Genomic DNA, 21,338 nt, shown 5'->3' with positions numbered 1-21,338 from the left:
CTACTGATGTCAGAATCGGCAAGAATGAAATAATCATGATCAAAACATGCACAATGAACAGCCAGCTAAATAAACAAAGTGACAATATGCATTGATTTCTTCAGGCATAAAGGAAAACTTTATTTGAATTTTTTTTTTTTATAGTTAACATTTAGATGTGATGATTAAGGCTACGAGAATCAGAATGTTTTTTGTTTATAGGTTCTTTGAAAGTGCCTGAAAAGTTCTTTTATTAAGCTGTGCAAATATCTGAAACCAATCTTAAAAGACACATAAGCTGATGAGGATGTACAAAACGCATAAAAGCTCCCTTCATACATGAATTTCTCCTGTGTGTCTGTCTTTTATTTTGTGCGTCCAGTCCAGTGCAGTTACGTGAGTCTGAGGACTGTTTGTTGTGTCGTCGTGTGTTCGTCCTCTGCAAAATCTGTTTGTATAAACTCCACGCGTGTGCAGGCGTGTGCGTAACCGTCCCCCCTGTCTCCTCCCCTCCTCCTCCTCCTCCTGTAGGTGAGGGAGATGCTGAAGATGCGTGACTCCAATGGAGCGAGGATGTTAACACTGATCACAGAACAGTTCATGGCCGACCCTCGGCTGGCTCTGTGGAGACAGCAGGGCACCACCATGACCGACAAGTACAGACAGCTCTGGGACGAGCTAGGTGAGGAGGAAAAACACACCACACACACACACACACACACACACACACACACACACACACACACACACACACACACACAGACAGACCACACACATACTTGACTGTCCTACACACACCTCTCACACCCAGTATGCACAGGCACCGACAGATTTAGCAAGGTGGTCGATCGAACCCAGACATTGACACAAAGGCACACGCAATATCTTTTTTTTTTCTTCCTGTGTGTTTATTTGTCCTTTGTTGTCCATGACAGGCCACACACACACACACTCTCACACACACACACACACACACACTCGTCACTGACAGCCCAGTCTCTCCCTCTCACTGTGAATGCGAGTTTGGCAGCTTCGGCGAGAGAGCGTCTTTGTGGATTACAAGCCGTTTAATGCGGCACAAAACCCCGAATATTACGACCTCCGCAACGTTCTCAAGCGCTTCACATTATATATTTAGTTGATGTGACAGAGTGCTGCCCGCCACTGCAGTCGATTTGGTTTGATACGGTGTGTAGTTCTTTTGACAGGTGTACAGTACCTACAGCAAAACACTTCCTCACAGACCACAAAAACCAACAAGCCCGTCACCAGGACAGCAGTCGCGTTGTCTCCCGTCCTTGTTGTTTTCCCTCTAATGTCTCGGTTGATGCCGCTGCTGCCGCTGTTGATGATGATGTTCCCTTTTTCTCCCTTTGGTCTTGTTCTGCACTTTGCGAGGGACAGCGCAGTGATCTCATCTGTTTCAATCCCACGTATTTTTGGAAGTGTGTGTGCACGGTCTCTTTGAAGTCCACACTTCAAAAACCCTTCTTCCCAAGTCCTTATCACTCCCCCTGATGTGTGGTGAATGCTGCCTCTCGGCGCTGCTCTCTCTCTCTCTCTCTCTCACACACACTCTCCCTCTCTCTTTCTATCCCCCTCTTTTGTCTTTCTCCTCTTTGAGGCGCAGCTACTCCTCTCCTCCAGACACAAAGCCATGCCTCATTCACTTGTCCTCACCCATGTCTCCTCGTCCAAATCATCTCCGCTCCCATTTCATTTCCCCCCCTTTTTTTTCTCCCGCGCTCCCCCTCTGTTCTGCACCTTTTGTGTTCTCCTTCTCTCTTCATGTTCTGTCTCCGTCCTTGTCTTCGTCCTTCTCCCAAACTCTCCCTGCCTTTGCACACATGCATACGTACGGCGCGATCGCACGCACACCCACGCGCACACACAGTGGAGTCTATATATCTCCGGCAGTCTTGAGAGTAAAAAATCCCTGAATGCGCTCGGGTCCCCAGAGACGTAGCCACTTTTCATATTCTGTTTGTTCCAATTTACTCCAAAATGATGTGTGTGCAGTCAGCGTTGCCTCGGGACTAGTTAAGTTCTGTGTTTTCACAGAGTTTTGTGTTCCAGTGCAAGATGGCGGCAGCATACAAAACATGCACTGAGAGAAGAGAAGAAACAATGTTATGAATGCTGCACATCTTTTAAAAAACGGCCTCCAGCTCTCAGTCCTGCATGATAACTGTATTTAGGATATTTTAAACCCCGCTGTGTACCTGCCTGTGTGACTCAGCGCTTACGTCATTGTCACACATTGGGAAGTAGGGCAGCTGACTGAAATGTGCGTGTGCGTGTGTGTGTCCAGGTGCTCTGTGGATGTGCATCGTACTGAACCCCCACTGCAAACCAGAGCAGAAGTCATCGTGGCTGCGCCAGCTGCGCAGATGGACCAGCGTGGACGTCTGCCCCTGGGAGGACGGTAACCACGGCAACGAGCTGCCCAACCTCACCCACTCACTTCCTCAGGGTGCCCATGGCAACCAAGGTCAGCGATTGACAAGTTTTGTGTATCAGTCAACAACATGTTTACTTGTAATAATGTATGTCTCATTACAGTACAACGTCTTTCTACCTAATGCACACGGAACATCACTGTTCTGGCTCGGAGCATCCGCCCGCTTGTTTTTCGTTTTTGTTTCGCTTCACTAAATCTGCTAAAAAAAAAAAACCAATCATCTTGTTGGAAGTGATTCTCTCCAAGTAGTCCACTCAATCTTGAAGCTTTTGTGCGCTCTAGCTGAAAACAGTCGCTCTCCAGCAGATTTTTTTTTCTGCAGGGTAGAAGCTGGTACAGGCTGCCAATCTCACAAGTTGTGTAGGTGATGGTTGATGTTTGTTGATAGCAATTATGCTAATGTGGCAAAAATTAACATGTTATGTTATTAATAGACGGCGAAATGCACGGGGCATTTAAAACAGAAAGAGCAACCCAGCCACACTGTGCATGTTGGCCATACCAGCTTTTTTTTAAAGCAAAACAATTGATTGTCTTATTGTTTTTTCAAATCTATGAATAGCTGAGCCCCTGCCTGCGTCACTGTCAGGCTCACTGAATACGCACTGGACAGATCCCTCGCTGTAGATCGTCACGCAAAGGTCTCCTCACTATACCTGGAATACACTTTAAATCCGCTTATGGTGCCTTCAGTCATTATGCTCCTGAAGGTCTGCTACAACTGTGCCTTCTTTTAAACATATTGCAGCGTTTAGTTTGGTTGAAACAGTGTGGGTAACATGTGAAACCCTTATTTTATCATCCGTATTACTGTTATTGCTCCTCATTTTTTAATAATAATAAGAATAATTCATGTGTGAATGTTTTGATTGTTTTTGTCTCGTATGATCTTTGTCTAATTTGTACTTTTTGTCTTAAAAGCACACAGAGCCTTGAGTCGTATGAAATGTGCTGTACAAATAATCTTGACTCCTTCTCACCACATGAAGGTGATTTTAAATCCTCTCACACCTCCTCCTCCTCCTCCTCCTCCTCTTCCTCCTCCTCCTCCTCCCTCTGCAGAGATGCGCCCCCACAGGACTGTGTTCACACGGGCCATCGAGGCCTGCGACCTGCACTGGCAGGACCGACACCTCCAGCACATTATCGCCAGTGACCTCTATGCCAACTACTGTTACCATGACAACCAGGAGGGCTCCCTCTTTGACGCACGTGGCTGGCCACTGTGGCACGGTGAGTGTGCATGCGTGGAGGGTGTGTGTGTGTGTGTGTCTGCGTGTCAGCTGATGTGTCTCAGTTGGACTAAGTGTGTGTATTTCTTTGTCTTTTTCTCAGAACACGTCCCCACGGCCTGTGCCAGGGTGGACGCCCTGCGCTCGCACGGTTACCCAAGAGAAGCCCTCCGACTGGCCATCGCCGTGGTGAACACGTTACGACGGCAACAGCAGAGGCAACTGGAGCACTTCCGCCGACATAAGAAAGGTGAAGCGCGTTTTTTTTTTCTTCTTCTTTTTATTTCAAGCTTTACTTTATCGTCAGAATACAAACAAGCAAATGCACTCATGATACAAACACCACCATCCTGCATCTGTCCCATACAAAAATACTTTTTTTAATATCAAGGGAAAATTTAAGAGGAGAAAGTTCTCCAAAACTTAATTACATTTTTCATTCACTTCTTAGTACTTCATTTGATTGAATAAACTGGTGAAATAAATTTTTTTTTACATGGTGCCTTTGTTAACTGTGTCCTTATCTGCTCTGCTTTGTCTCAGAGTTGCTCCATAAAGGCCATACCTCCATAACCAACATGGAGGGCTGGGTGGGACACCCCCTGGATCCCATCGGCACCCTGTTCAGCACCCTGACAGAGTCGGGACGAGTGGGGGAGGAGGGCTCCAACACCTGCTTAGACCTCTCAGGTGCTGCTGACTGACAGAAACCGGCAACCCAAATCAAACAAATTCACAGATATATACTTAAATGTAGCTGCGCTTCTATGGAAACACATGAAGTCCAAAAAGGTCATTCTGAGTGTTTTGTGCCTGCCATGTGCTTGTACTATATGATTAACCTATGATATATATGTGCGTATTCTGTATAATAACATACTGTTTACATGGGTAACATAGCTACCACTTAAAAAACAATACTGTAATTATAGAATTATACGAACAGGGCTGTAATCATGAAGAATACAAACATGAAATTTAGATTTTTCAGTGTTGGATTTTTACTAAGGGATGACAAAGTGCATGGTATATACTGCTATACTGCTCACATTCTTTGTCTTTGTAGCCACATAATAGGATATAGTTTTGATTTCTTTCACATTTCACTAGATTGCAGATGTTCGAAAGTGTCGTTTAAGCGGAGTTTTCACCTCCAGTCTCTTTGTCTTATCTTATCATGCCTCCTCTCATGCTTTTCCAATTCTCCTCTCCTACGCTCCGCGATCGCTCTTGTCCCTCATCGCCTCCTCTGCTCACAGAAATAGCCCTCTCCTCTGAGGTAGAGAAGTGAGCCGAGGAATGCTCCTGAGGCGTTGATCTTTATTTTGGATGGTCGCTGGGTTCAGACCTCTACTGTGTGACTGACGCAGTGGTTGTCCATAGGAGACAGGCTCATCTAGTGTCCGAAAACCTCAGAGGATAACGCAGACATTGGCTGCCACTTTGTGCCAAGCTCCCTCTCTCATCTCGTCTCACCCTCTTTTTTTTTCTCTCCTCCTCTCTCCCCTTAGCAGACTGCTCCAGCGTCGTAAGCCGAGCCGAGCTCCAGCGGATGCCTGTGCAGCGACTGTTAGGAGACGGTGAATCGTACGTGGCGCTGGCGGTGGAGACGGCCCTCATCGGCTTAGGCCAGCAGCGGGTGATGCCCGACGGGCTGTACGCTCAAGAGAAGGTGTGTCGCAACGAAGAGCAGCTATTGGCCAAGCTGCAGGAAGTGGAACTGGACGACTCCTTGGTCAAAATCTTCCGTAAACAGGCAGTCTTTCTGCTCGAGGGTGAGCAAGTTAACTGATAACATTTCACCCTCATTGTCCCTTTAATTTCACTACATCTCACAGTCACTACAGTCTCCACACGTATAGAAACTCTTCCTCTGTTTCTTCTCTCCCCCTCCCACGCACCAAGATCCTACACATTCTTGCTAAAACAGGAAAAAACACATTGGACTCTACCTCAGTATTTATTATCCTTTCATTTTGTGGTGCAAATAGAGGCTGAGCTGCCCTGGGCCAGACCAAAATGAGCTCTTTACACAGTAACACCAGGGGTATTGTATCAGCACACACATGCGTGCACACACAACAGTGTGTACATTTACAGGACTGGGGCTGGAGCAGAATGAGGTTTGGTTATGGGAAAGGCAGGAGGAGGAGGAGGAGGAGGAGGAGGAGGAGGAGGAGGAGGAGGAGGATGCCTAGCCAGTCCCCACCCAAACCCCAGCCCTGCCTCGGCCCCCGGCGCGACCACCCACCTCTGGCTCCGTTACTAATAGAGCACCAGGCTCCGAGGCCTCAGCGGGCCCCCAAGAGGCTGCTGCCGCGCCACTGTGTGATGTGGTCTGTGGCTTAGGAGCCTGTTGGGGTTTAAAATAACCCACCAGAGACGAGGGGAAATGCAGGAAGGGATGGGGGGCAGGGAAGGGAGAGAGCGCGAGGCCAAGTCTGCACACACGACCATATGGCTGCTGACGTCACAGTTTTTTTTTGTTTTTTTTTCATGCCGCGTGGCTTTGTCTCTTCCTGGTTAGGAGGATAAGTCCCTCCACAGTGTGCCGTAGAAAAACGCACAACTCAACATACAACACAATAAAAATGTGCGTTTGTTGTAGTCTAGTTGTGCTGTACATATCATCAATTTCAATGGCGTGCCATTACACTCAGTGACCCGGTGAGACAGATAATTGCTTTATGAATCTCTTTGTTGTTCCTTCACTGAAAACAACCTCCTTTTTTTTGTGTGTGTGTGTGTGTTTTTTACGTGCAGCTGGTCCGTACTCCGGCCTCGGAGAGATCGTCCACAGAGAGAGTGTCCCCATGCACACCTTCGCCCGCTATCTCTTTACCTCTCTCCTACCTCACGACGCTGAACTGGCGTACAAAATTGCACTGAGAGCCATGCGGTAGGTCTCTGAGTGTGTGAGCGCGTGTGTGCGCATGCGTGCGTGCGTGTGTATGCCTGTAATCATGTCAAAACCCTGTAAATCAAATTTTATTGATTTTCATTTGTAGAATTAAACGCAGATCCTTGGATTAGAAAGTTTGGGCTAATGGAGGCTTTTAAAAGATTGCAATGGAAAACTCCTAAATAGAGGGTGGCCACTCGCAAGATGTTTTTTTTTTTGGTGGAGACTAAAACTTTATAGTAGTCTTATCCAGACTCATCTGACTGTAAAAAGACTTTGCATCGCTTTGTTTTGCATGTTTCAGTCGAGCTCAAGCAGTCAAATTTGCCCAGTTTCCAAACCTCCGAAACTGGTAAAAACATTACAAGATAGCAAGTTTTTTGGTGCGAGGGAGATTATTATCAGAGGCACAAGGACGGCGAAGATATGGAGCATTTTGTCTGTGGTTATTTGAGGTCTGACTCTGCGTCTGTCCATGTGATCTCTCTATATTAAGCTCCTGTGTGTATTCATCTGTGGACAATGTGTACATGTGTATGTGTGTTAATCAGTCTGCGCTGCTGTGTTTTGATGTTGTGACTAGTGGGAGCGGGATCAGTGAATATTAATTACATTAATGAGAGTGTAATTAGTGTGGCTGTAATGAGGAGGAAGCACACACTCTCAAACACACACACACACACACAGACATGCAGGGCCAACAGGGAGAGGGCAGCGTGGGGAAGATGTTTGTTGTGTTTTTCGACAAAGCGAGGCTTCTCGGAGTCCGTCGCTGCGAAAGAACTGGCAGATGATTAGTGAGCGGTGTGAGTTGTGTTGTTGTGTGTCGCAGTTGGACAAACGGAAACAAAAGGACGACAAGCATTCACACTTTTTCCTCCAGTTAACCAGTCAGCGGGCGTCAGGAAGTGGAACGATGAGCTCACAAAACCAAAAAAAAACACCGGCCGCACATCCCAGCCGCTGCGCAGATCGTCCCCCTCCTCGCCTCGAAACCCCACGTCCCAAACCTGTCGTTCCTGAGTCAGCCACACACCCTCCCCCATCCTCGCCACCTTCCCCATTTCCTCCCCTCGCCTCCTCCATCCTTGCTGCTGTGGTGTGAAACCGGCGATTTAGAATAATATGGCCACTTATGGGTGCTCCTGGGAGCCAGGGGTGTCTACTCAGCACATAATGAATGTGTGTAATGTAGCGTAGTGTAATATGATAGCATATACCTCCCTGCTCCCACGGGACGGCGGACAGTTAAATATAGAGGAGGTGGTAAAGGAACCAGGGCTATTTTAATGGACCCATTATAACGCTATCATTGATACAAGGAGAGAGAGAAAGTCTAGCTCCCTCGCTCATTTACACACACACACACACACACACACACACACACACACACACTTTTTCACTCTTCCCCTTCGCTTTCCTTATTTGTCTCCTCCCTCGCAGTTGCTCTCAAACCAAGCTTTTAATTCAGTGCGAGAAAAGTCAGACTGCCTCCGTGCACAAATGCATAACCAGTTGACGTCGCAGCAAGCGGAGTGTTTTAATGCCTGCGCGCGTGTGTGTGTGTGTGTGTGTGTGTGTGTTTATGCGTCACGCACGAGGTTAATTAAAGCGCGCGAGAGCAGCATATGCCGCGCGATGGCTTGGTGTGAGCGGCCAACACAAAAACAGTGGAGCTGCCTACTGGTTCACAGGCTGCCCAGAATCCTGACTGCAGCCACAGATGACGAAGAAGAAGAAGAAGACGAGGAAGAAGAAGAAGAAGAAGAAGAAGACGACGAAACCTCTCCAGAGACCGTCCTTATCACAACTCTTTGGAAAGCCAAAGAGACAAATCCCAGCCGTCTGTTATCATATGAGATCTCCATATGAGATAGGCGTCTTCCAATGCTAATGAATGCAGATCCTCGCTGTAATCCACAACCTTTTGATCCCCCCCTGCATAATCCATAATCTCTGAATATATATATGTACATCGCCGTGTGTCTGCGGTTTGAGGCTAAACTCAGACAATGATAAACCAATGACACGAGGCGCAGTTTGGCGAAACTGTTTAGCTCTGCACCCTCCGACACCCCAGTGTAAACATTTTCATCATTTTATCATCAGGACCGGAATCTGTGTCATTAGCCAGGCATGCAATTAGAAGAAGAATGCGTCTTGGCATCTGCTGCAGGAAAAAAAAAAACAACCTGGAAAAATATGAATGGAAACAGTTTTACAGATGGTTACGAAATGGGTTGTGCCAGTTTGTGAGAGGTGTGGACTGTGCCGAGGAGAAACGTGTAGCACATATATGAAATGTGGAGGAAAATCTGATCGTTGACCTCAGTGGAAGTAGCCACACCGTCAAAAAATACTAGTCCTGCATTATAGATTGTAAGTTAAAGCGGATACGTTTTGACAACAACATTTTCTTGAAGTTCTCCCATGGAGTGATATATGATTACGTTTTTGCATCAGTGGTAATGCATAACATGTAGCTGCGTTTTAGCGTTGTAGCTGGTCGGGGTGAAGCTAATTGCTAGTGACCGTATGCGTCGTGTGTAGATCTCTAATCTGACCGCCAACTATAGCTGTCAAATAAATGTTGCGTACTAAAAATATAGTAGTTCCCTCTGAAATGTAGTGGAGCTTTATAGAATGAAGCAGAATGAAGCAGAACGTAGCGCGAAGTTAGAACACAAATCATCCGTGTTCTGGATTGTTAGCATCAGCAGCTTTTCTTCCACGGGTCCACAACAAGCTTTACATTACTCGTAACAGCTCACATTTTAACATGTAACTAAAAAAAGACAGACAATAGAATGACTTACTGCATTACACATATTATCACTAAATGAACAAAACTGAAACACGCACACAGACAGGAGAGCTGCTGGCAACACGGTGATTAAGATAAATGAAATACGATGATTTCATTTAGTGAGTAGTTTAGCTTCAACATAATTTAAATGCCGTCTGATTACCTGATGATGAACATGATAACATAATGTCAGTCATTTATGTATTATTATGACTTCTTCTCCAGTTATTAGCATTTGAGCATCAGCGTCTCGTTTTTTGTGCACAACATAAACACCAGAGAGTAGACAGAGCTGCGGCGGCTGTCTTCTCGGGCCAGAACAGGCAAACTCTACCTAATTAGTTGTATGGATGAATGCAGTGTGATTGGTTCTTCATACTGTGGATTCATATTCTCCGTTTCTTGTGACAGTTGCGGGATATATACAGTATGTTTTAAAGAATGGTGGGAAAGGGAAAGAAACCCTGGTTTGGGTTGAAATTACTCAACTCCACGCGGGAAACACAACGCCGTCCCCGTGACAGTCCTGCGTCTGACCCCTCCACCGCCCGAGTCCTCGTCCTTATGTGGACTTTGTTGCGTACAGCTCCATGATCCTCTCCCGACCCTTACCAAGTGTTTTTGGTTCCTGAAGCTAACGAAACTGACAGTGAACAAGCTCTATTCTTAACATGTTCTCTTAAGTACAGCAGAAGAGAAAAAAGAATGTGTACGTAGCTCAGCGTGTGTGTTCATGTTTTCACTCAACTGAAAGATCACGTTCCTCTGAGTCTGAGAAAATCCTTCAACCTTTGGTGCTCTTAAAACTCGTTTCACACTTTTTAAAAGAAGTGAAGAGATGCAGAAGTCAAGCTAAAATGACTCTATTTTACTAGATCACTTAGAGAGTGATCGTTTTGAGTTCGCCTGACGGAGAAGACACAATGATGTGGGAAACGGTGCTTCACCCAAAGCAGACGTCAGTTCAAGCATCCGAGGCACTTTAGAGGCGCGGACTTAAATTTCGGGGGGGTGGGGGGGGGGGTTACTCTTCGGGTCACGTTTGACCTGATCCCTCCTCTCAAGCGTTATTAAGGACTTCCAACTTTGAGTTTGTGTATAGAGTGGAGGTCGTCCAGCGGATGTGACGCCCGGTTGATAGATGAGGCTGATGGATTATGAAAGTGAAGGGTGTTTACAGACGCAGGGGGAAAAGGAGTGCGAGTTAGAGGGGTCAGTAGTCATGGTGATGCTGACCAGAAACCCTGCAGGGCCTCAGGATTTAAGGTAAAACCCGACTGGACTGCTTTCTATCAACGTCTTTTCGCCTTCTCCTCTTCTGCATCTCCGTACACGACTCTCCCTCCACACCAGTCGGGCCTTGGATATTTCCGGGGCGACAAGTATTGCCGTGTCCCCGTTCAGACGTGACAGGGTGCTACAGTGCCACAGGACCCGTTTGACACCCAAGCTGCCTCCCCACCCACCCCCTCGCCGCCTCACAGGGGGATTGATGGCCTCTTCCAGCTCACTCCGTTAGCGTTTTTATACTGTATATCACTGATGATGCACATTTATTTTCAGCCGCGGCGGCGCTGCAAAAGAAATATGAGTTTAATGTGGTATTTTAAGCGCACTTTGACACCGAGTTGAGAGTTGGTACAGTGCTGCCGCGATAGAAGGGATGATCTTGTTTATCACCCGCGTGCACTGTTTTTGCGATGGTTTACAAGGGGCCGGACGAGAACGCACCCCGTCGCAGGAAATGCTTCGTACTCGTCCTCGGATTGAATGCTTCAGAGCACTCCATTAGGATTTTTCTCTCTTTTTTTTTTTTTTGTCTCCCATTGAACAATAGCCCAGTATGGATTTTCCTCCCATCGTTTTGGAGGAGGTTATTTTTCAGCAGGCCAGGCCTCTCAAGCTTCTATCCAATGGAGGCCTCTGGCTCTCTGGTGAAAACCAAACAAAGACTGGAATGTTGATGAGGCCTCCATCTTTACCCAGGGCTCACTCTTTTTTTTTTTTTTTTTTTTTTTTTTGTGCTTTGCTACACCCCAGGAATCTTCCAGAAGGGCCCAGTGTGGTGGAAGCTTTTAGCAGCTCTTTAGATGTGTGTCTGTGTGTGTGTGTGTGTGTGTGTGTGTGTGTGTGTGTGGAGTGAACCCGGCTGTTGCTAGGGCTTCCTCCGAACTTCTCCGTTTTACACCAAGTGTCGGTGTTCACACTCTGGGTTTTTGTCACCTCCTCTCTTTCCGAGAGACGAGGGCCCCGCTAGTGCCCTCTTCGTCAAAAAAAAAAATCAAATCAAATAAAAATAAAAATAAAAATGAAAGAGGAAGAAGCTGTTTTTTTTTGTGCATGCCTTCACTCAGGTGGCAACAGTATCACATGCACTTTGCTCTGAAATTGAAACTGGCATTTAGCATCACATTGCTTTTACTGGGCCTCTTTGATGTGTTTTCAAAAGGGCAGGTGTGTGTGTGTGTGTGTGTGTGTGTGTGTGACTATCTGAGCGTGTGCGTGGGGGTGTGTGCGGGTATGGGTGGGTTTTGAGCGCGCGTGCTGACTCCTTTCATTCATGTGTGTCGGTATTTGTTTGATGTGTGTCCAGCCTTACGGGGCTGGAAGGTGAATTCCTTAATTTCCCCGTGGACTCAATTAGCTTTGTGATTGGCTGAGAGAAGGCCAGGTTGCGCTGCCTTCTGAAGGAAAAGAAGACCTTTGAAACTGAGGTGGGAGCAGGGGGAAAGAAGAAGTGAAGCAGAATAGGAGATGAGCCGGCCACAGTGGTAATGGCGGTGGTGCCGGTGGTGGTGGTGGTGCCGGAGACAACTTGGCCCTGTCAGTGTTATTATAATGAGAGAGAAGGGAAAAGTAGCGCAGCTCCTTCATCCGCTAGCAGGTGTTGCGCGGCTCCGACTTCATTATGACCAATTAGAGTGAAGAAAATACTAATTATACCTTGGTTTCTAGGTGATTAAATACTAGGTTGGATGTAAATTGCAGGGATAGGCTAACTGTAATCCCCCTGTGATCACTAAAGTCATTCTCATTTTGAAGTCACTTTCAGACCATCATAATGAAGACTTTTCCTGTCTGTCTGTGTGTGTGTGCCTGCTTGTTACTGCATGAAGGCAGAAGTGAATTGGCTGTGATTCTGATGATCCCTGGACATGTGGTTTTTCTCTCATTATCTTTCTCTCCACTTCTCTGCCTTCCTTATCCCCCCGAAATCCCTTTAAAAACATAGATAATTAGTTGAAGTGTTCTAAAAATTGAAGTCAATTTTGAATCAGGCCGCACGATAATGTTGCTTAAATCCAAATTTTTCTCTGTCTGTGTCTCCCTTCAGGTTGCCGGTTTTGGAGTCGACGGCCTCGTCCGGCGACCTGTCACGACCCCACCACATCGTGTCGGTGGTGCCCAACCGCTACCCGCGCTGGTTCACCCTGAGCCACATAGAGTCTCAGCAGTGTGAGCTGGCCTCCACGATGCTCACTGCTGCCAAAGGTGCAGATAAATCCACACACAACGGTCTTTACTAATTTTTTGGATCATACATTGTCACTTTAATAAACAGGGTGGCAGGTTACAGTTGTTTTCATTCTCATGTTATTTATTTATGAGGCTTGGGATGATCACTATCATGATCACATGATATGGAGCACAAACAGAACATGCAATAATGATGAAACAAGAGCACACGGTGTGGCTGAAATACAACAAATATTACGGAAACAAAGAGGATATTCTTTAAAAAAAAAAAAAGCTCCTAGACTATAAATAACTTCTGGCTTGTCTTATTGTAATAATAAAATTAATTTTACGGTTTATATAATACATAAAGGCAGGTACCATACTCCGTTATACTTCCAATCTTACATTCAAACAAGATATGATACTCGTCGCACTTCATACAACAGAATCACATGAAGCCATACTTCAAGTTCAAAATGGTAAAAAAAATAAATGAAATGAATTGGTGTACTCAAATATCTTTTTCTGTCCACAACCCAACATATTCAGTTTATTTAAAGATATTGAAGCTGATAAACTGATCATCATGATGTCTGGGCTATTGATATTAACCAACTTTAATAGAATGCCAAACAATAACAACAGCGAATCATGGAGGAATAAAACAAGATAAAACGCAATAAAATCAGGGAGCTCAACAACAATAAACAGGAAACATAAAACACGGAGAGAAAACCTAAATATTTAAAGGGCAACATTAAAACCTTTTGATCAGACATTATCCAAACGCTTGTCTGTACAAGCTTTTTAAGGTGAGTTTAATCAATTTATTGTTGCAGCTCTGGTGATAATTGTGATCAACAGCATGATTCCAGTAACAGAATTCTAATAAAAGCACAGCAATGCAAGTAAACCCTTTTTTTTATTCTTAATCCTTATCAGACATTGTTACTGGGATGTGAAGGAAATAAATAAGTGAAATAAAATCACACAACCAGAACAGTAAATGAAATGGACTCTGAGCGCCTGTTAAAAGAAACTGCACTTAGACAAATATTAAACATTTGGCACAAGAGTACAGTCGTTCATTACTTAACTGACAATTATCTGCAGTCCAGTTATTGCCACTTTTCGCTGGGTAATGTCCGAGGTCATGTCCACATCGATAATACAAGAAGATGTGTATGACAAGTCGATAACCTCATTACTGCTGAACAGACTCTCACACACATATACTAGTAAGCTGAGCAGTAGTCTCTACCTTCCTAAAGCATCCCTGTGTGTCCCAATCCTCCTTCCAGGTGACAGTCGCAGGCTCGAGACGGTCCTGGAGTCCATCCAGAAAAACATTCACTCCTCGTCTCACATCTTCAAACTGGCACAAGATGCGTTCAAGATCGCCACACTGATGGACAGCCTGCCTGACATCACACTTCTCAAAGTCTCTCTGGAGCTGGGACTGCAGGTGCGCAAACACGCCCACGTCGTTTGTCAAAATGAGCACCGCTGTGTGTTTATTGTCCTCGTCTTTAAGAAGGTTGTCAGGAGAGGTTGTAAATGTTTGTGCGTGTGGATCAGACGGGCAGAATCGCAACTGTGGCCGAGCGACAGCATTTCCATAAGGTTACTTTGTTAAAAATGTTGTGACGTGATTATTCTCCTCATATCAAGCCATTGTAAGGCCACAATTTTTGTCTGAAACGGCCGTTAAGCTTCTTTAAATTCTTAAAAATTATCCTGCAGATGATTATCTGTCCGTCACAAGATATATGATCATTTTTCTACAGTAAAATCTTACAGCTCTGGAAGATGAAATATACTGTAAACGCCATTATGGTTGAATTATGTGTTACGTTATGCGTCTGTTGGCTCTGTGGAAGAACTTGTGTCCATTAAATTTCATTTTGGAAGACCATGCGATGTCTGTCATACTGTCACAGATCCAAGCGTATCAATTAGCTTTCTGCAATTGAATGTATTTTATGAAACAAGTTTATTTTGCCTCAAAAAGGTTGATGTGATTATCATTCATTTACTTATTTTTAGTGTCACAATTCGGATATTGTGACGCAAAATGTTCCATTTACTGTGGAGGCTGATTGTAAAGACGTTTGATGGAAAGCATTGTTCGGCTGATTTATTCTTTCGCCTTCAGTATTTCTGAAAAGGCCCCGCTCCGCCGTCGCAAACCAAGGCGACCTTGGACCAACGACATTCTTTGCAATGTCCCCATACATTTCATTATTCAAGCACTTACAGTATTTTGAAGTCATCCTCACAGCAGCTGTGTCCCTCTGACAGTTATGAAATACAAATGTGAAGTGAAACAAAAAGAAGGTTCGAGTATCTCTGATCTTTGCCCGTACATTCCTTCAACATTACTGCTGAAGTAGCTAACAAAAACGGTAAACATTTAAATGTCCTTTAAGGACACTTACTACTATACTGTAGATGCCACTAAATCCTACACCTTTAAACAATCATGTATTTCCTCTAAAGCTGACATCCTTTTCCTTCCCGTCTCCCTCAGGTGATGAGAATAACTCTGTCCACATTAAACTGGAGGAGGAGAGAGATGGTCCGCTGGTTAGTCACATGTGCCACCGAAGTGGGTAAGTGCACCCGGTCCTCTGAATGTGTTCCTATTGTTTCGAGATGAACCGGATCCAATCGCTTTATCTTCTAACTGTTCCCGTCATTCTGTCTTCCAGGCGTGTACGCCCTGGACAGCATTATGCAGAGCTGGTTCACCCTCTTCACCCCCACGGAAGCCACAAGTATCGTGGCCACCACCGTCATGTCGAACAGCACTATCGTACGCCTCCACCTGGACTGCCATCAGCAGGAGAACCTGGCTTCATCCGCCCGCACCCTCGCCCTGCAGTGTGCCATGAAGGACCCCCAGAACTGCGCCCTCTCCGCTCTCACACTCTGTGAAAAGGACCACATTGCCTTCGAGACAGCCTACCAGATTGTACTGGACGCAGCGGCGACAGGAATGAGCTACACGCAGCTGTTCACTATAGCACGCTACATGGAACACCGCGGTTACCCGCTGAGGGCGTATAAGCTGGCGACGTCGGCCATGGCTCACCTGAACCTCAGTTACAACCAGGACACGCACCCGGCCATCAACGACGTGCTGTGGGCCTGCGCGCTCAGCCACTCGCTGGGGAAAAACGAGCTCGCCGCCGTCATCCCCCTGGTGGTGAAGAGCGTGAAGTGCGCCACGGTGCTCTCTGACATTTTGCGGAGGTGCACGCTGACCACGCCGGGTATGGTGTCGGCACTGCACAGCCGCAGGAACTCTGGGAAGCTGATGTCCCTGGACAAGGCGCCGCTCAGGCAGCTGCTGGACGCAACCATCGGGGCCTACATCAACACCACGCACTCGCGGCTCACACACATCAGCCCGCGGCACTACAGCGAGTTCATCGAGTTCCTGGGGAAGGCCCGGGAGACTTTCATGATGGCGCACGACGGACACATTCAGTTCACCCAGTTCATAGACAACCTGAAACAGATCTACAAGGGCAAAAAGAAACTAATGATGCTGGTGAGGGAGCGGTTTGGCTGAGGGCGAGGCCAGGGGGCGCCAAAGGCTCCCCTCCCGCTCTAGTACTTTTCTATTAACTTGAGTCTGCCTTTTGAACTTCTTTTGGACTTATAAGATAGACAAGTAAAAAGAGGGATGTGACTTGTAGAATGAAGCAAAAAGAGAAAGGAAAAGATGACAAAAAAATCAACAGAGCCACACGCGGTATTATTGTTCTTGCTGTTGTTATTGTTATAAACATTATTACTATTATTATTAATTATAATATTATTACTACTACGTGTACAGAAGTGTTTTTATTTTTCAGAAGAGAGGAAATTTGTCATGTTGTGAATGTGCGTATTTCTCTACATGTGTGCGAGAGGAAAAATGAAAAAGTGAAATGGCTTTTTTTTTTTTTTGGTTCCCGTTTTTTATTTTTATGATTTAAAAGCATCTTTTTGTTTTGTTTTTTTTTCCCTTTTTTCAGTGTATATTGGGTTACATGTTGTCAAGTGGCTGAAGCCCCTTCTACAATAGCGCTCGTGTAAAAACGGAAACACAACAAGAAGAAAGAAAGAAAAAAGAAAAAAGAAAAAAAAGAAAAAGAAAAAAAAAACAATGTCTCGGCATCCTCAAAGAGAAACTAAGGCTTTAAAACCACACAGAGCACCTCCCTCTGCCCAGGCCCTCACCGGCGGGCGCTGGGCAGCACTGCACAGCTTAGCTCGGCTCGGCACAGCTTGGGTTAGCACTGACAGAAAGCCGCCATCAGCATTTCTTTTAGACACAGCAGTAGCAGCAGCAGCAGCAGCAGCAGCAGCAGCAGCACTTGAGCAGCCATTAGTTTTCTCTGGGTCCCAGGCATTAGCGTCATTACACACAACAATGCTCTTAGCTAAACTCGTGTTGTTGTTATCGTTGTAATCTCCCCCCCCCCCCCCACCTCCGTAATGAGTACCTGTTCGTAGACAAGAGGACAGTGTGCAGGCGCTCCGGTGATGGCACATTAGACAAAGATAATGAGTATTATTGTTTCATTAATGTAATGTAGTACAGCTGTGATTTTGAACTAAATAACTGTTGAGCTTTTTTTCTAGTTGAAGTAGATACCCGGAGGGAGACGACTACCTCATGATAACGGTATTGAACCTGCTCCCATTTAAATTTTTTTTTCTTCTTCTTCTTTTTTTTTTTTTTTTTTTTAACTTGGCTATCGTGATATTTATCATCTACGTTAGCCGCCAGTGTTAATTAAACAGCGAGACCAAGGTTATGAGGAGATGTGGAGTCAGATTCCTGCTGAGGTGTTTCTGCGCTCGGCTTCTGCTGTACGTCACTGCCCTGGCATCGGTACTCTCTCACACACACACACACACACACACCTGAAATTGGCCCCCGAACACACACTTTCGGAAAGGTGCAGTCAGTATGTCAGTCACCCCCCCTTCTCATCTCTACAGCCACCATTGTACGGTATTTTTCAGACTAGGCCAGTGTCATTTCCCTCTGTGCATGTGAATCATAGAAATTAGACTTTCTACTGTTATAGTTCATTGTGTGGAACCTTCAGTAATTGTCAACCAGAACGTTCTCAGGGATTTCACAAACACAGGAACAAAAAAAAGAAAGAAAGGGCGGAACAAATGAACGACTGACGACAGGAAGAAAAAAAAAGTCAAAAACGCAACACACGACATGAGCGAGCATTTATTGTACTCTGTATATATGCCATAGTATATGTCTGAATATGGAGGATCTGAAAGTATATGTTAACTAATTTATACAGAGTATTCTATGTAATGTGAAATACTTGAAGCCGCTGTAGTTTGCTCTTTCTTCTCTTTGCTCTCCTTCTCTCTTTTGTCTTCAGAGTTTTTTTTTCTTCTTCTTCTTCTTCCTTTTTGTTGAAAACAGAACATATCAGAAGGACTAGACTGACCTTTGTCGATGGCTTTTTTTTTTTCTTTTTGGACGCACAAGGCCGTCAATGTGTTCATTCTCGAGACGCTGGATCGGGTCAGAAAATGGGTCAATTGTGATGGGGAAAACGTTTTTTTTGTTCTTTTTTTTTTGTTCATTCCTGCTGACTACAGCATAAGAGGGGGATGGAGGTAGACTACTTCAGGCAACTGGTCAATAAATGTTTGAAAAAAACACAATACAGGATTTCTTAAAGTACTTAATTATGCATGTCAGCTGTTGCACTAGCCTAGTTCTCTCGTAGGATCCTATGGGGGAAAAATAACTATAATGTGCTTTATACCGGAGCTAATTGGGGACAAATTAAAAAAAAAATCATGTATTTTGTGTCCAGCCTTACATGCATTTAAGGACATCTTTTGGCTGAAGTCTGCCTCGTTTTTTTATTTATTTTTTTATTTTTGCAGTAATGTAACCCTTGTCACCGTAACTTTCATAATTGTGCAACTCATCAAGACTCACATTGAGATTAAAAAATGAGCCTCCCTTTTATTCGCCGCAGAATTTCCAGTGTCTCCTCCGCAATGTTCAGCTGTCCTATCATCACTTGCTTTTTTTTTTTACATGTCCGACTTTCTTCCGTTCTCCCTGTGCATCCTTTTTCTATCTTGTGTTCGTTTTATTAAAGATAAAAGCAGCCTTTTCTCTTGCCTTGTCTTAACGCTTTAAAGTAACCAAACAGGAGATCTATCTAACAACCAAACGCGTTCTAAGAGGTGAGAGACAACCCACCTTGGTCCCAGCTTTAGTGTCCTTAATTAGTAAGTGAATGGCTGTGTAACTCATGCTTTAACAAAGCAATTCCTCACGTGTGTTTGGTGAAAAAAAATTCGTTGTCCAGTGTCTCTTGTTCTCTTCAGAAACAATTTCCTCTGAGTCTTTCTAGCTGTTTTGTTTTTATTTCTTTTGTTTTCTTTTTGTTTGTGTAGGAATCTTCTGCTCTCCCATTTTATTTATTACAATGACCCATGTATACATGCTTATGAAATTAAGATTTGATACACCGATATCAATTTATTTATGTAACTAAATCACTGTTTTATAATCTTGTTAATGAGTCAATAATTGATTTTTTTGTTTTTTTGTTTTTTTGTTTTAATAAAAGTTAGTTTTTTGAAATGTATATCCACGTCCTCTGCTTTTTCTATCATTTTTTTTTTTTTTTTTTTTTCCCTGTCTTACTCGGCCCAACACAGGAAACATGTCTCCGTCTCTGTCGAGGATCGTGTTTGGGACGCTGTCTGCGAGCTCGGAGACGCTCACGTCGTCGGACGGCGTATCAGCTAGCGCCGATCAGTCAGCACGGTTCAGATCTCCATCAAACGGCGGTGTCAGGGAAAAAAAGGCAGGGAGGGATCACTCTCGCTGGCAGCAGCTTTCACGCTGTCGTCTCGGGCGAGCTGACGAGGAATATGAAATGTATCAATTGATATTCCCATGGTCTTTGTAGCTTCTGTCAGGCAGCCAGACTCAGCCAACCACAATAACCTGTTTACATGCATCGAACACTGACAGTGGTGCCACAGGATGACTAAATCAGTGCATGTAGTTTGTCAGGTGTGTGTGTGTGTGTGTGTTTGTATAGACATGTTTTTTTGTGTGTGTTCCTTCTTGTTTGCATGCCTCTGTGTCTGTCTTCTTGCGTGTGTGTGTGTGTGTGTGTGTGTGTGTTAAGGCCTTTAGGGAGCGAATGGGAACAGGTGGTAGCTCCAGACTACAGGAGCTCCTGACAGCAGTAAGGTCCCCAGACTCCCAGCCCCTCATTAAACATTGACACAAAAACACTGCAACTGTCTGTGTGTGAACAGTAATGAAGCGCAGACGGCTACACCGGTATACACACCGCAACTTAGCACAGCACGAGCTCTCAGTCCGCGCCTCCGTGTTTGTGTGTGTGTGTGTGTGTTGTCCATCTGTGCGCGCTCATTAATGAGGCGCATTTGTCCATAGAGGTGTCCACTTAGATATTGAGGAATTCGTCAGGTTTAGCAACAAAAGCGCACGTCTGCTGTCAGAGGCCAGACAGAGCTGTCCATTCGTTATGTGATGGATGCATGCCTGTGAGAAAGTGTGTGTGTGTGTGTGTATCTATCCGGGCAAGTTAGTGTACACTTGTTCGTGTGTGTGTGTGTGTGTGTGTGCGTGTGCGAGACCACTTCCTGTGTGTCTGACCTGTGCTCAGGTCCCTGCTCAGTTCCAGTTGGTAATGACGTCCCTTGGGTGTAGCGCGGTACAGCAGCCTCCTCCAGTCTGTCTCACTGTATACTCCTAATGACATCATGATCACACACTGGCCCCCTTTCATGCCAAAAGCCCTCTTCCTCACCGTCACCATCAAAACTCCTATCTGGAGCATTCACTGCCTCTCTTTTTCACTATCACACACACACACACACACACACACACCCTCACTGCGCCAAGGCTTCACAACACATCAAGGCCTTGACATTTTCGTGTGGAAGTATAGATCTATTATTCTTTATAGTTTCACCTATAGGGAGCGTTTTCTTAAAGTCAAAGCAAAAGCAAAGTGGTTCTGAGTTTCGAATGTGCTGCGTAAGACATAGATTATAGTGGTGGGCGAATGCTGCAAAAGCAGAAATGTAGCGTATCTTGTGTTTTATCCCTGCGTTAGCAGACACCTCCGACCAGAGGAGCTGCTAAACCGTCCCTGCTGAAGTCCCCTGACAACAGCTACCGGTCCTTACACTGTTAAATCTATAGAGTTGTACTTTATTATTATTTTTATTATTTTTGACTTGAATGTGGGTGAGGCCAACAGTTTATCTTTCTGAACTCACAGTAAGCATCGATGGGTCTTGTGTAGGTTGGTATTGTGTAAAAAAAAATAAAGTAAATCAGAGTAACTTCAAAACATGTAATTGTTGCAGCAGGGACCAAAACACCATAACATGGATGAAGAATTCATCATAAATTGACCCATGGTCTGGAAATGACCTGATTCAAACTGCGAAGTGTTT

General features: G+C 45.0%; 1 protein-coding gene across 2 annotated transcripts in view; it reads left to right on the top strand.

The window, feature by feature from the left end:
* LOC115582254 (zinc finger SWIM domain-containing protein 6) overlaps positions 1 to 19,480 on the top strand; it is a 49,446-nt gene extending 29,966 nt beyond the window's left edge. The window contains exons 4-14 of one of the 2 annotated variants that reach the window (XM_030418096.1): positions 511 to 661; positions 2,291 to 2,470; positions 3,503 to 3,673; positions 3,776 to 3,922; positions 4,216 to 4,362; positions 5,184 to 5,447; positions 6,436 to 6,571; positions 12,715 to 12,872; positions 14,141 to 14,304; positions 15,370 to 15,451; positions 15,551 to 19,480. In XM_030418096.1, coding sequence (XP_030273956.1) covers positions 511 to 661; positions 2,291 to 2,470; positions 3,503 to 3,673; positions 3,776 to 3,922; positions 4,216 to 4,362; positions 5,184 to 5,447; positions 6,436 to 6,571; positions 12,715 to 12,872; positions 14,141 to 14,304; positions 15,370 to 15,451; positions 15,551 to 16,416 — 2,466 coding nt within the window. In that variant the 3' untranslated portion in view covers positions 16,417 to 19,480. The remainder of the gene's footprint in view (positions 1 to 510; positions 662 to 2,290; positions 2,471 to 3,502; positions 3,674 to 3,775; positions 3,923 to 4,215; positions 4,363 to 5,183; positions 5,448 to 6,435; positions 6,572 to 12,714; positions 12,873 to 14,140; positions 14,305 to 15,369; positions 15,452 to 15,550) is intronic. The other variant, XM_030418097.1, reaches the window with a different exon arrangement.
* The last annotated feature ends 1,858 nt before the right edge of the window (positions 19,481 to 21,338 follow it).

The sequence above is a fragment of the Sparus aurata genome, chromosome 5 (genome assembly GCF_900880675.1).
Source record: "Sparus aurata chromosome 5, fSpaAur1.1, whole genome shotgun sequence".
Lineage (NCBI taxonomy): Eukaryota > Metazoa > Chordata > Actinopteri > Spariformes > Sparidae > Sparus > Sparus aurata.
This window is presented reverse-complemented; position numbering and strand designations above follow the sequence as displayed.